This window comes from Ascaphus truei, chromosome 19 (assembly GCF_040206685.1).
Source record: "Ascaphus truei isolate aAscTru1 chromosome 19, aAscTru1.hap1, whole genome shotgun sequence".
Lineage (NCBI taxonomy): Eukaryota > Metazoa > Chordata > Amphibia > Anura > Ascaphidae > Ascaphus > Ascaphus truei.
This window is the reverse complement of record NC_134501.1, coordinates 29,451,089-29,465,863: the sequence shown is the minus strand read 5'-3', so window position 1 is coordinate 29,465,863 and position 14,775 is coordinate 29,451,089. Positions and strand designations below refer to the sequence as shown.

At 42.9% G+C, this 14,775-nt stretch overlaps 1 protein-coding gene across 1 annotated transcript in view; it reads left to right on the top strand.

Annotated features, from left to right (window-relative positions):
- Positions 1 to 8,438: 8,438 nt before the first annotated feature.
- LOC142470111 (chymotrypsinogen A-like) overlaps positions 8,439 to 14,775 on the top strand; it is a 64,000-nt gene continuing 57,663 nt past the window's right edge. Inside the window, exons 1-4 of the mRNA XM_075577048.1 lie at positions 8,439 to 8,572; positions 11,935 to 12,023; positions 13,073 to 13,152; positions 14,430 to 14,508. Of these exons, the coding sequence (XP_075433163.1) occupies positions 8,521 to 8,572; positions 11,935 to 12,023; positions 13,073 to 13,152; positions 14,430 to 14,508 (300 nt within the window). The 5' untranslated portion in view covers positions 8,439 to 8,520. The remainder of the gene's footprint in view (positions 8,573 to 11,934; positions 12,024 to 13,072; positions 13,153 to 14,429; positions 14,509 to 14,775) is intronic.

The window sequence follows — 14,775 nt, the reverse complement described above, 5'->3', positions numbered from 1 at the left end:
ATCCCAAAATGTCCTAACGACCATAGATATATTAGAATCAGGAACCCTTTCATTTTCTTAACCCTTTCGTTTAATTACCAGATAAAGAGAAATAACAACAAAGATAAACCCTTATAGTAACCCAACCAGGATCCACTAATCTGTTAAGTAGTTTCTGGTCAAAGTCCTGAGCTAGGTGTTATTATATGAAATGTTAAACATAGAAAAAATAAAATATAAATATATAATAATTCAGCAGTAGTTTGAAGATTGAAAGTTCTTATTCTTTCGGTTCTCTGAAAACTTGAGTAAATGGATCCTTTAGGCTCGAGAAGGTGCACTTTAAGGTTCTCGGATGTAGGCTCTACAGCTTTGACCTGTGCATGGAAAGACTGTAAAAGTTTTGTTAGTTGCATGCAATATTTACTAATTGTTTCATCACAGATTACATGGACCTTAATAATTAGTTCCTGTGAACTATTGGTTGTCATAGGTCTTCCCATAAGTATCTGTGGCAGGACGGCCTGTAGGCGAGGTCAGACAAGAGTTCATATGTGCATTTTCAGGGTAAACCAAATGTTGAGTGGTTTTATTTCTACACAACACAAATAAACATTTGGGCACAATGTCCCTTTAAGGCAAAACAAAACTCATAAAAAGAACGCCTTCTGGCCATAGGGAGATCTTACTAAACATTCCAGGCCCTATCTATCAGGCTGGCTGGCTGGCTATATTTTTAGTTACCAACCCCATAACATATACCACAATAGTTATGGAACAATATTAAAGTCCTTCCTGTATCTTTGTTTGGGAATCTCTGTCCCTAGAGAGAGTTTAGGAAATCCTTCTGGATAGGAGCTTGCACAGGACAGCTCTGTAGTCTGGGTCAGCCCCCTACTACAAGCAGTAGTCTAATTATCAAGCTGGTTGTCAGCTGTCTCAGCTTGCTTCCTCATTGCCCAAATATTCTTACTGGGTTAACCTTCTGAGTGCTGGATGAAAGACTCAGATGTATCTTTCCAAGGCATAATTATCAGTACCTGACTTCACCCTGTCACAGTATCTCATAGGGAATTTATGTTGCCAGTAGGTGTGTTACTAATGGACATAAGAGCTACAGGACATGTCAGTTGCTATTTTGGCAAGTCCGGGGCCCCACCAATCACGGGAATCAATGTCAATTATCCCCTCTTTGTTCACATGCAAACCATGGGCTATGTGAACAGGGTTTAAAGATGATGGCAAGGCCGGGGGCTCTGCCCAAAGATACAGTATGTGTCATCATGAGTAGACCCCTTGATTCCCACCAATTAGCTTCATGAAGTAAAAGATTCAGATAAAAATGATGAAGATCAATGAGTAGAGAGGTGGGTTGTAGTGTGGGTGTTTCTGTGGCAAATAAAACATTGGCGGCTAAGACGCACGCTTGGCTTGATCTACAGCAAAATTACCCTGTACATCTGTACATCTGCATTGCCCCAAAGGCACACAGCCTGATGCCCCCCCCCCCCCCAAGAACTGCACAGGACCAGTGTGTTAAGGGTTGACATGTGCTTGTTCTTTGTGGAATCGGCAACCCCACCCACTGGAATGTTAATGAGCCAAGGGGACACAAAGAAAGATCTTTTTGTTCACAGATGCATCAGATTCAATCTCACCCACCCCAGTGTACATCTGCGTTGCCCCAAAGGCGCACAGCATTTTGCGCAGCCGAAGGGCAGCCAAAGGGTGTGAGTCGTTTGCTGCCATTCGCTGATGTTTGTTGATGTTAAATTGATGTTAAAGCTGCTCTATGTGTATCTGAAACTCATAAGCCCTTTATCCCCTGTACCCAATTTTCCAACTCTATCTGTCCATCAAATGTTTGTAAACTCACTGTATATCCCTGTTCTTTTAATGTAACCATGTATTTTTTTATAACTCTGTGCCCAGGACATACTTGAAAACGAAAGGTTTTACTTCCTGGTAAAACACTGTTATAAATAAATAAATAGGACCTTTGGGATTTGTATGTGCTGCGACCTGAACAATAGCTACTGCTTGTGGTAACAGTAAAGCCTGTAGTAGGTATTTAACAAATGTGGCATTGGCAAGGGGGAACCTGCAGATGTATGAAAACCCGAAAACCTTGGTTAGGAGATTTACACCAAATTATCAATCATATATCTCTGACAGGGACCATCAAAATACAAAATAAATCTGGATTGCTCACAGATGCATTCTTTAAGATGAGAGGTTATAGACGCGGGATTCAAGGTGGGACACCTTTGGAGAGAAAAATGGACAGCAGTTATAAAATATAATAATGTCACATATAATATAATGTCTCATATTTAGTTACATTTACAGTAGGAAAATGGTATGTGGGTAAAGGGGTACAGGGAAGATGAGGGAGTGTGTTGCAGACAGTGGACCACTGTGGGTTAACCGCTTCCTGGTAATTGAAAAGAGAATATACTTCAGCGCATGGAATCAATTGAATAGAGAACCCTATGTCTCAGAGGTCAAGGAATTCCAAAAAATACCTCACTCTAGATGTGTGTTGTACAAATAAAATTAATTTTAATAAAAATAAAACAAAAACTTGATACTTAAAAAACAAATTGTCCCAGCTGGGTGCAAATTACACCAACACAATATTCAGCATTTACACTAAAAATAAAACATTTAACCAGGTATATGCTTCTAAATAAGCAGGCACTTTCCACTTTGCAAAGTATCCCTTACAGTATGTACATATATTTACTTGCATGCATATATATAACCATTAAGATTGTTTGCAATGTTAGTGACATCTATGGTAGGCTTGTACGTCCTCCATGGGGGAACAAAAAGGGCTATTTGATCCTTTCTGTGAACCCGCTAGGTGGTGCAAAACAGAGCCCAACACGCATGGTCACTAATAGCTGACTCCAAGGAGAAATCACATAAACATGTTATATCAATGAGACCAATGAAGTCCAGCTGATGGTATATGACAGTCGATTTTGTTACTGAGAAAAAAGTAGTAATACTAAGTTTCTTCTTTTTGGGCACGCTGTAAAAAATGCTCAGATTAAAATAGGTTGATGTAGGTAATGATAAGAATAGTCAATCTTTTCCGTGTTTGTAATATATGTGGCTGGGTAAGAGCGAAGAGGTAGTAAGGCAATGGAAATACAGATCTCTTGAGGAGATATCTTACACACTGTTTGCAGCTCTCACAGAGTGGAAAAAGTGGATTGATGTGCATACACAGGTAAATTATATACGGGTATTATCCCTTCACCTGGAGCATTTCTGGCTCTTCACACACATTTAAAGTTTTCCACAATTGTGTTCGATCTCTCAGCGGAGAGATATTATGACTCCACTCACCAGGTGCAGACAGCAGTTACCTGTACTGAGTATCTGTGGGATACTGCAGGTACTGTAGAAGCAGTTCCTCTTTGTTCCTCGTCGCCTCTGGCTTAGTCGAGTGGTTGCTACACACGTCCTTGGGGTACTGCAACCCACTGGATGCTCCACTTTCTCCATTGCTGCCGTCCAGTGCGGTTCTCCGTCCGCAAGTGTCTTTCGCGATCACGTGGTATGCCTCCAAATGGCGCTGCTCGCTTGGTGTCTCTGCGTTTTGCGTCTTATGTCTACGTCCTCTACCTCACATCTCTTACTCCAGCCCTCCCCCGTCGATCCTGTGGTTTCAACAGTGTTAGGAGTGTTGGCGCCAACAGAAGAGTTGAATAGATGTGTCCTCTTTCTCTCACATACACCACTTATTTAACTGGTTTCAAGTTGCAAGTTTGCAAGTTTCTGTATGATTAATCATACACAATGAGGACTATAATATAATTTGGAGTTCCTTTTTGGGACACTCCTGTTCCTCAACAGTATTCTTTTGATCCAATTTTTAAAATACCACACAAATTATAACAACTGCAGATTTACGTTATTCTGCAGTTTTACGTTATTCTCACTAAGAAAATGTTCACCCGAAATTCCTCTACTGTTTCCAGACATTACCAGTTGCTATCCCAATAAAATATTTGAGGGATTTACAGAATAAAATAATGCAGTTTATTTGGGGCAACAAAAGATCAAGAGTACTGAGGGGGTTATGCACTAAGAAATGATAAGTGCTTTTAAGTGAGATAAAAAGCCATTCTAGCGTGATATTGCCTGCTGTGTGATTCACAAAGCAGTGATAAGTCTTTAAGTGAGATAAATGCCTTTATAGCGTGATACTGTCTGCTATGAGATTCACAAAGTAGTGATAAGTGCATTTTAGTGGGATAAAAAGCCATTATAGCGTGATACTGCACTGTTATCACTGCTTTGTGAATCGAACAACAGGTAGTATCATGCTATAAAGGCATGTATCTCACTTAAAAGCACTTATCACTGCTTAGTGCATAATCCCCTGAGATCGGTCATGCTCGCACCCAGAGAAAGAGGAGATCTGGCGGTCCCTGATATCAGGAAATATTATCTAGTCTCACATTTGAAACAGTTGTTTTTTTGGCACTCTCAAGAAAATCAATATTGGTGGGTAGATTTAGAAAATATATTTAATAGCTCTGCAGCACCCCAGGCCCTTATGTGAAATACCAGGTCAATAAAGAGTTATAAACCGGATCTTTTGGATTCGGTAGTCATAACATTTTCATTTCAAATTTGGTATAAGGTTAAAACCCACTATCAATTATCCTCAACCCGTTCAAGATTTTTGATAACCCTGATTTTGAACCGTGGTGGTTTTCTAGTATATAGTATATATGATGAATGGAAGGTCAGGGGTGTCAATGATGAGGGGGATATCCTTGTAAAAGACAAGTTATTACATTTTTATGATTTTTGCCAGAGATACTCTTTCACGAATGCTGAGGTATTCAGATTTTTACAGGTTTCCCACTCTCTTAGGTAACTGTCCCCGGCGGGTCCTTCCCAGAATGAACTGTATTTGAAGAACTATGTAGAAAAAGAAGCTGTCAATGGGGTCTTATCGCAACATTATACCAAATTCTTCATTTTGGGGAATATAAGGCCCCCTGCACACACCGTTAAATGGATCAATGGGCTCAGGATTTACAGCTAGAGATTCCTTGGGAAGACAGGCAATCTATCTGGGTCAATGCAACGAACACATCATTATGCACAATCTCTAAAGAGAATATTTACAAGGTTATGTTCAGGTGGTATTTGACTCCTGAGAGGTTGAGGCAGATTTTCCCTGAGACTTCAAATCTTTGTTGGTTTGTTTGTAGCGGTATCGGAGATATGGCCCATGTTTGGTGGGCTTGCCCCAAAATACAAAGATTCTGTTTGGATATAGTGCAAATTTTGGTGCAAGAAACTTTTTGGATAAGAATCCCCCTAGACCCGATAACATTGGTTCTTGGTAAACCACTAGACAATTTAAACAAAAATAAATCTAAATTATTGGTGCATATTCTGACTGCGGCAAGACGCGCAATTGCAGGTGCCTGGAAAAAGCTTTAGCCCCCCTCCAGGAAAAAGATTATCTCGAGAGTGAATAAGGTGCAGGTGATGGAAAGACTGATAGCTTCTGTCAGAAATAACTCAAGAAAATTCTATAAAGTTTGGGAGCCCTGGCCCACTAGGGGAAATACTGTTGTGCCAACGAGTATTCTAAAACAAATTTGGGGCAATCACCAACAAGACCCAGGTACATGCTGGGTCCAGGCTGCAACATTTCAGTGACATTTCTGCAGACAGACTAATGGCCCATCGGATTAACAGCGGGGGTCCCTGGCAGTCCCATTCAAACTGAATGGGACTGCCAGAAACCCCTGCCGTGCGAATGGGCCATTAGTCTCTGCAGAAATGTCACTGAAATGTTGCAGCATATACCCAGCATGTACTTGGATCTTGTTGTGATAGCCCCAGATTTTCCAAGGCAAGTTTAAGGAAAGTTTTAGAATACTCGTCGGCGCACATGTAGTTGAATTTGTGACTCACTGCAGAATCTGGAAGGTATTTTCTCTCTGACAGCTGATATTTTTGTGTAATCTGTGGAGCTAAGATGTTTGGCGCCGTTGATGTTTTGTAATTTTGTATTTTTGGATTGAGGTGATAAATGGTGGTACCCACTCCCTCTCCCCCTTTTCTCCTTCTGTATCCCTTTCCCTATGTTTTTCCAAAACCCCCAAAAAATAAGTTACAAAAAAAGGCATTTTAAAAGGTGCCTTACCTTGTCAAATGGCCCCATAGTTGATTGTCCCAATGAGAACAGTCTGTCTCCTCTGGTCCAAATGTCCGAGATGTTGGAATCCCATTCTAGTCGCCAAACTGCTAGGGGGCGGTCCCAAGCAGGCTTATACAGTATAGACATAGGGCTGTTATATAGTGGCCGCGTGCGCTACGCTATGTACACGCGCGGCACCCATAATTGGCTGAGGTTAGTCCGCCCTTCTATACAAGGGCAGTGCGTGCACGGCAGTGAGCGTATATCCGTCTGACAGCAGGGAAGACGGGGAAAATAATCTTTTCGCGCAGCTACCGGCGCTGAAATGTACTGTATGTATCTGTGTGTGAATGTATGCATCTGTATGTATGTATATATATGTGTATGTGTGTATCTATGTGTGTATGCCAGTGTCTGCACAATGTTAATCAATATTTTATTTTTACCAAAGTGTTTTTTTTAATAAATAATAAATTACATACACACACACACACACACACACACACACACACACACACACACACACACACACACACACACACACACACACACACACACACACACACACACACACACACACACACACACACACACACACACACACACACACAAACACACATAAACACACACACACATAAACACACAGTACCTTCTCACAGCTCACAGCTCAGCATACACACAAAAAGCGTGCGGCACGTGCACGCGCGTCTCGCACAGGCATGCGTGCGCGCACGGCCGCACATTCTATAGAACAGGTATAACATTGTTTACTAGGCATATTATAATGACGTGACGCATACATTCAGTGATAACACAGGCTTCTCCCTATACTACGTCTATCATTCTCAAGCTCCCTAAAAGCTACTAAAACTGTAACAAACCAGCTCACTACAACAACAAGGTACGTCAGGGTACATCATATCCCTATATTTCTGTACAACAACAGAATATGTCTTATCATTATAATTCTGGGCGTTGAGCCACAAGCACGACCGTGAAATCTACTGACAGCAACACTCATTAAATTAACTCATTAATTCACACAAAATGGATACTGAGACAAGACATGACAGACAAAATGGATTCAGAATACTGCTAATAATTCTCCTAAAGTCCATTTCAACAGTATGTTCAGCATTACCTGGCAGTGATGCTGCTCTGTCACTAAGGGCTTATGGCTACTTACTTGAAACTGCTGTTTGTTAGTTCTATAATTGTTTGTGTTCATGCATGAGGGGAAAACCTGTATCTTAGCTGTCTCATGCTTTATCAGGTTTTTTTTTAACTGAGGTCATATATATCTATATAATATTAGGGTTATGGACCATGTTTACAATGCGGTCCTAAAGTATGTCACCCTTTGACGTAACACATCACTTAGATTGTAAGCTCTTTGGGCAAGCACTCCTTTCCCTACTGTTTATGTCTCTAGCACTTTTTCCTATTCCACCAATTAGGGTGCCATAATTGCCACAGTGAATTCATCAACCTGCCATCTGCTACACAAACGCACTACGGTTTGACCCAATTGCTGCTGCTCATGAGCATCTATACTGTGCACACTATATGATTACCTCCCCCCCCCTTATTTTATTGTGTAATAAACTAATACAATTATTTCGTTTAACTTTATAAATTTCAAATAGAACAGCTGGCTCTCCTTAGGTGCTGATAGGCTGTAGGTGCTTGCCCCATATGGATAATATAGACATACGTTACTATTCCAAGGTCTGGAAAAGCAAGAGACAGCACTCAATTGTAGAAAACTTCACAAAGTGTATTGGTAAAAATAGTGGTACATCAAGAAACCCAACGTTTCGGTCCTCAGGGGATTTCAAGGAAGGTCCCATTTTGGAGGACCGAAACGTTGGGTTTCTTGATGTACCACTATTTTCACCAATACACTTTGTGAAGTTTTCTACAATTGAGTGCTGTCTCTTGCTTTACCAGACCTTGGAACGCTAACGTATGTATATATATATATATATATATATATATATATATATATATATATATATATATATATATACACAGTATATGTAATACTGCCCGGATTGCTGCTTCATCATTCTTCCTTGTACTTTATCTCCAAGGAAGTAAGAAATGCAAAGGGAGTTTCTCGCTTGAAGCAATTTTGGGCAATTATGTGTTATCTTTCCATGTAGGTTTCAGCCAAGACAATGGTGCAGCTTTTATGAGCTCTCTCAATGTTATTGGGGAAAAACCTTATGGGAAGATGAGGTATGTGCCTCACTCATAGGGGCTCTAAATATAGAGCTGAGCACTGATTGGTCACCTGACAGTATAAGAAGCCTCCCAGAAACCCTGGTATAAGTGAGACACAGAGGTGAGGAAGGAACATGACTCTCTTTTGGCTCCTGACTTGCGTTGCCATCACTAGGGCTGCCTATGGTAAGTGCAAAGAGACCATTAGTATTTCATAAGTTCACTCTAGATGTGTTGATAACGTCTAATGCAGCGGTGCGGCACATTATTATTTTTGTAGCAACCCCTAAATTTAAATGTCCACTATGCAATCCCTCCCCCATCAACCAGCCCCCTCCCCCCCCCACACACACACATGGCCCTCACATTTTTTTAGAGGATTAACTCTGCGGGTCTTTACGTCAGCATGGGACCCACAGCGTTAATCTTCTGACTGAAACTTGTCTCCCTCCCTCCATGTCTCTCTCTCTTCCGTGTCTCCCTTTGTGTGTCTCCTCCCTCTGCGTCTCCCTCCATGTGTCTTCCTCCCTCTGTATCTCCCTCAATGTGTCTCCCTCCATGTCTCCCTCCATGTCTCTGTGTCTCTCTCCCTCCATGTCTCCCCAGCAGTCTCTCTGGCCTGGGTGATGTCATAGATGCCCAAATAAGGATAGGTGAGAATATGGATATACCCATATTTGGGCATCTGCGACATCATCCCAGGCCTTTTCTACTGTAACTTGTCGCAGTGTGCGTCAATGTCAGCTTCATATTCCTTGCGGGCCTTTTGTATGAGTTTAGCTGTCCACTAAGGCCTGCACCTTCTTGCGTCTGTTGCAGTTATGTAGCGGTCTCAACGTCTGAGTTGTCGCTCCCCTGCGTGGTGTCTAAAGTGTCGCTCTCATGTGTGATGTCTGATGACGGTCTGAGTTCTGCCATGCTGCAGGTGTATGTAGGCATTTAGCCAGTGCGTGTGGCGTTGTAAGGAATCGGGGAACACGTCCTCTGCGGCGTGTTACCTCCTTACCTGCTGCAGCGACCTCCTCTGCTCAGTTTACAGAGCATGTGCGCACCCGCAGCTCTTCACTCCGCCCCCCCGGTCGCGTCGCACGTCTGTCACGCGTGGCGCACGCACGTGATGTCATGCACGGCCCCCCAGCTGCGTGGCAAGTTTCCCACTTATCTCCTGCAGCCTCATCCTGCCTCAGCAGAGGACGCACCTCCGCTCCGCCCCCCCCCTCATTGGTTCCTGTTTACGTAAAAGACTTTCACTTTCACCTTGCTGAGTATAAACCTGTGTAGAATGTGTGAAACGAAGGAGCACAGCAAAAAATTCCATCCATAAAGATAAAATGAATTCAGGGCAACTCCCTGTATAAAGTAAAGGTATTTAATTAATTAATCCACAATGGTGAAGAGAGAACTAACGCACCAACGCGTTTCATCCCATAGGGACTTTATCAAGGTGTCACACCTGTGTAGGCTTGTGTTCCTGCGTTTGCTGTGCCTTGTTTTGTGCCTTGTTGCTGTCTCTCTGTTGCTTTCTTGTGTACCAACCCGGCTTGATTATAGGACCCCATCTGGATGAAAACCCTGGCTTGACTATTGGACCCTCTCTGGATAACGACCCCGGCTTGCCTCTGACTACCCGCACCTCTCTATCCCTGATCATGGCTTATGGACACTCTACCAATCTCCTGGCTCCAACCCCCGACCGCGGCACAACCGACTCCGACCATCACACTAACTCTGCCCCCGGACTCGGGCAAGTATCTGAACTAACCCGATCTCTCCAATCCAGACCCGGCTACGCTGACAACCCACTCTCCAGGAGTGCCCACGCTGCTGTGGGTGCGCAGTTTCATACTTTCCCACCTCAGTACCGGGGTCCCGCCTTGTTCGGGGTGAGCGCAAGCGTTACAGGCGTGCGATCTGTTACCTGCGTCAGTGATGGACGACTGTCTCAGATGGTGCCAGTCAGTGTCCTGCAGCGGTCAGCATAGCGATAGCTGTACTTACAGGCATCCGTGGCTCTGACCCATGTCCTGGCGGATGTCTGGTGGCAAGGACCTTCGTAGCCCTATCCGTGGGACATGGCACAGGGGTAGGTGTTATGGTTGCTTCTCACTGTGTAGTCGTGCAGAGGGTGGACTCAGGCAGGATAGGAGAGTGATGGCGCTGGATATAATGCACTGATCTGTGTGGCAGTGCTGCTGCTCTGTGTAGCTGTGTAAAGCTGTTTGCTTTGTGTAGTTGTTTGAAAGCTGTAGTGCAGTATATGATCTTCCAGAAATGCTGTAGTATGCAGCTTGCATCCTAGCAGTATGGCTGTACAAGCTGAAGCCTCCGGTACTAATCCCAAAGCACAAGGTATCCTTTTTTTTATCTATTCTGGACCCAGGCTCATATGTAGCATGTAAGTCCATGTAGCTTAACGCTTCCCCTTTTTAAAGCACACAAAGTCATTCTATTTTCTTCAACTTTTTTGAGGGAGTTAACAGAAGTATAACAGTTCTTGTATGTGGATTGTAATAGCAGAGCTCCCTTGTGAGGAGAATTGCCTTATGAGAGAAAGGTGTTCTGCTAAGTGGAAGTGCTTCTCTGAGGGGAAGGTCAAAAGGATTTCCTTTTCAGAGGGGACAGTGGAAGAAGTGTCTACTCACCCTGGCTGCTTGTTGGAAAGGAAGGAGCACAGCAAGGGATGGGGCATAGCAATGTGCAGATAAAGCAGGGGGAGAGGACTAAACCAATCTCAAACTGTGAGTATTGGTAGGTTGCCAGGGCAACTGACCAGAGGCTGTGTAAAAGGGAATTACTTGTAACAATTACTGTATGTTGCAATATACACAACTCTGGCTGCTTCAGAGCAGGGAAAAATAGGTAACTTTAGCTGGGGAGGGCTGGTAGACTGAGAGAAGGAAAAATACAGATAAATAAACGATCCTGTTCCTGGATAGAGGGAAACACGGAGGGAGACCCAGGTGAGAGAGGCCCAGGTGGAGGGAGACCCAAGTGGAGGGAGACCCAGGTGGAGGGAGACACAGAGGGAGGGAGACACTGAGTTAGGGAGAAATGGAGGGAGGTAGACACGGAGGGAGGGAGACACAGAGGGAGAGAGACACAGGAAAGAGAGACACGGGGAGGGAGACGTTGCTGCTGCTGTAGAGCAAGTTAGTTTTTGTAATTTCAATCAGAAGATTAACACTCCGGGGGTCCTTTGGCGACCCCCAGAAATTTGCTCACAGCCCCAATGCGGTCACGCACTCCTGTGCCCCGGGACTGGTATAATAGTTGCTCATATATACAATTCTAACGTACAGAGCTTTCCATTCTTCACACAACTCTCCTTCCCGTGTGCAACATATTCACACTTCTCCCATATCCAAAGAACCAGCAGAACTTGGACCCATAACACCCGCTTGCAGCGGGGGAAACTTGTCTATATAGTGGGTGCCACGCATCAAGGTGTCCGGGTTCTGCATAAAAAAAACGTCTCACAAAAGAAAATGCAGTTGAGAAGACGATGATATATTTATATAAATAATTCGATTTGTTTTCTTCTTTCTCAGGCTGCGGTGATCCAGCCATAAAACCAGGCAGGATTGTGAATGGTCTGAACGCTGTGTCAGGGTCGTGGCCGTGGCAGGTGTCCCTACGGGTAGGAACCCTAGATAATCTTCTAAACGTGGCATGTAACACCCACGGAAACCGATACACTAGATACCTTTATGGACGGGCGAGACATCGTTTTACAAAGGAAAGGTATACAGGGATATGCCAAATATTATTATTATTATTTATAGTGACATGGTACAATGTGGGAACAGCAGTTATATAAGCAGAGTAAAAACAAATAGGGAGTGTGGGGGCATAAGAAGAATATTGATCCTGGGAAGAATCTGATTGCCAATACTGGAGTCAGGAAGGAATTCCCGTCCTCATGGGACATAGGGCCATATTTACTAAGCAGCACTACTATACAAGATGCCTCCCAGCACTGCGTAGTTAATGTCCATTGAAATGATTTGGCTGTGATCTGACACGGAAGGTGTTGATGGAGAAACAATGCATAGTAAATATAGCGCAGACAGTAAGTGTGGCAGTGGGGTTTGTGTTCATTCCTCTGGATCAATATATTATATGCTACTTACTAAAAAGAGATTATTTCAGTGGGGTCAAAAATAAGCAGAACAAAATCGTTCAAATTGCCGTAAACCCTAAAAAGTCTGTTTAGCGCAGAATGAAATTGCTATGTACCAACCCATAAAACTTATTTGACGCAGCGCGAGCGTTTAGTTATATAGGGGAACAAAAGGAATTATTTTCCCAGTATGGGTAATAGAAATAATATTACAGTAACGCTTTACATTTACTAGCACTGATGATAAATAAAATAAAATACACATCATTCTGTGTGGATTTAAATTTCACCAATCGGGTATTCGACACAACACGACAATAATGAATTACATTTGTTTATTTTTTGGCGCTGATGGAGCAGATTGAGAAATGTTAGTTTAGTCTAGAGCCGGGGGTCCCCAGCTCCCATCCTCAAGGACATGTAAAAAGACATATATAGTCACGAGCTACAAACGCGCCCCACGTGGGGTCAAGTGCTGAGGACTGGAGTGGTCCACCCCTGCAATAGGGTAAGAATGCAGGTAAGAAATACACCAGCTTCCATTCAATTTGATGTTTGATTAACAGGGCCGCACTGGATTCCATTACTGTGGTGGATCTCTCCTCAACCCTAACTGGATCATCACGGCTGCTCACTGCGATGTCCTGTGAGTATCTCAAAACTGCCGGGGGATGTGTGAGATTAGAACTTTACGTGTCAAGGAAATTAGGGGAGCAAAATTCCCCGAACAGCTGTATTTTCATCTGCTTATATCTGGGTGTTTTGCACGCGCCTCCTTGGAATTTGGGGAGTCCACTGAAGGATTTACATGCCGCGTGTATTATAATCAGCTATTCAATTCTGCAAAGAAGTGCACCATTTTTCGGACTCTCTTTTGCTGCTGTAACTCCCTTTGCCAAGAAATCTGCACCAACCTCAGGTCCAGATGCACCAAAGGGGGCTAAACTTTAGCACGCCTTTTTTTCCATTCATATGAATGCTAAAGCTTAGCACCGTTTTGTGTATATGGGCCACAGAGCCTGTCTGCAGAAAAACGTAAGAGAATTTTGATGAAACAGAAAGAATCCCATACAGTAGCATTGAATCAGGTGCTGATATTAGTATTGCACAGTAACAGAGGGGAACCTTTTATTAATGTGGTACCCTTTAAATGACTCTTTATATCAGGGTGCTGTGTAGGGAATCATAGTGATGAACAGAACTTGGATTAAGAGACAGAGAAAACCATCCCTTTTAGAGTTGGAACACGCCTACTAAAGTCAGGCACAATGGTTTATTGCTGGAGCCACAAACTAAACAGTATTTGTGGACGTATTAATGTCACAGGGAAACATTTAGAACGTAACTTTTAATAACTCAATACATATCATTGAATATTGTTCAATGTACAAACAAAGTGATATATTACATTTAAAAACAAAACAAGAAGAGGAACCTATGTGATTACAGGAACCAGGGGTGGGAAATCTCTCTGAATATTGGGTAATTGATGGATAGATATGTTTCCTTAGATTGATATTTATTGAGCAAAAATACACTATTAAATACAGAGTCCAAATATATACAGGATCCGGGAACTATCTAAATGCTATAACAAAGTTACGTCATCGATGTGGGAAGCTTTAATGATGGACAATCATCAAACTTGTAATAGAGTGGTGTGCTATTATAGGTAATTCAAGATAAAGTTACAGTTAAGTCTAAATAATCTAGTTAAAAAAATAATATTTATCCGGTATCTCAGGTGTGCTCCTTTATGAGCACGTATCTCTTCCTATGTTATTTGGAAGGAGGATGTGATACTCAAAATTTGAAAATAGAAAAACTTATTGATACTCCTGTGTCATCCATACTCTCTAATACCCTCATGCTGTGACCTCTGGTATTAACAATTGTATTTCCACGTTTTTCTCTCTTGCACAGAAATTCCCATATTGCTGTTTTTGGTGTGTACGATTGGGCTTCCACATCTGAAGCCTGGCAAATCAGAGGCTTCTCAAAGGTAAGATAGATGAAGATTGTATGGAAGGCAAACAAGGTGGGGGGGGGCTTCTCTAAAAGTATTTATCCCTTTGCTGCCAGGGGGAGGGGGTCAAGTTTGCTACTTTGTTCCCTGCATTCCAGAACTGTCTATTATTATTATTTCTTTGTAAAGCGCCAACATATTCCATAGCGCGGTACGATGCGGGTGCGGGGATGTAACGTGTGCTCACCACAAACAGAACGTGACCGCGAAGCTGAGGTGGGGATAGAGAATAAACCGACCTCC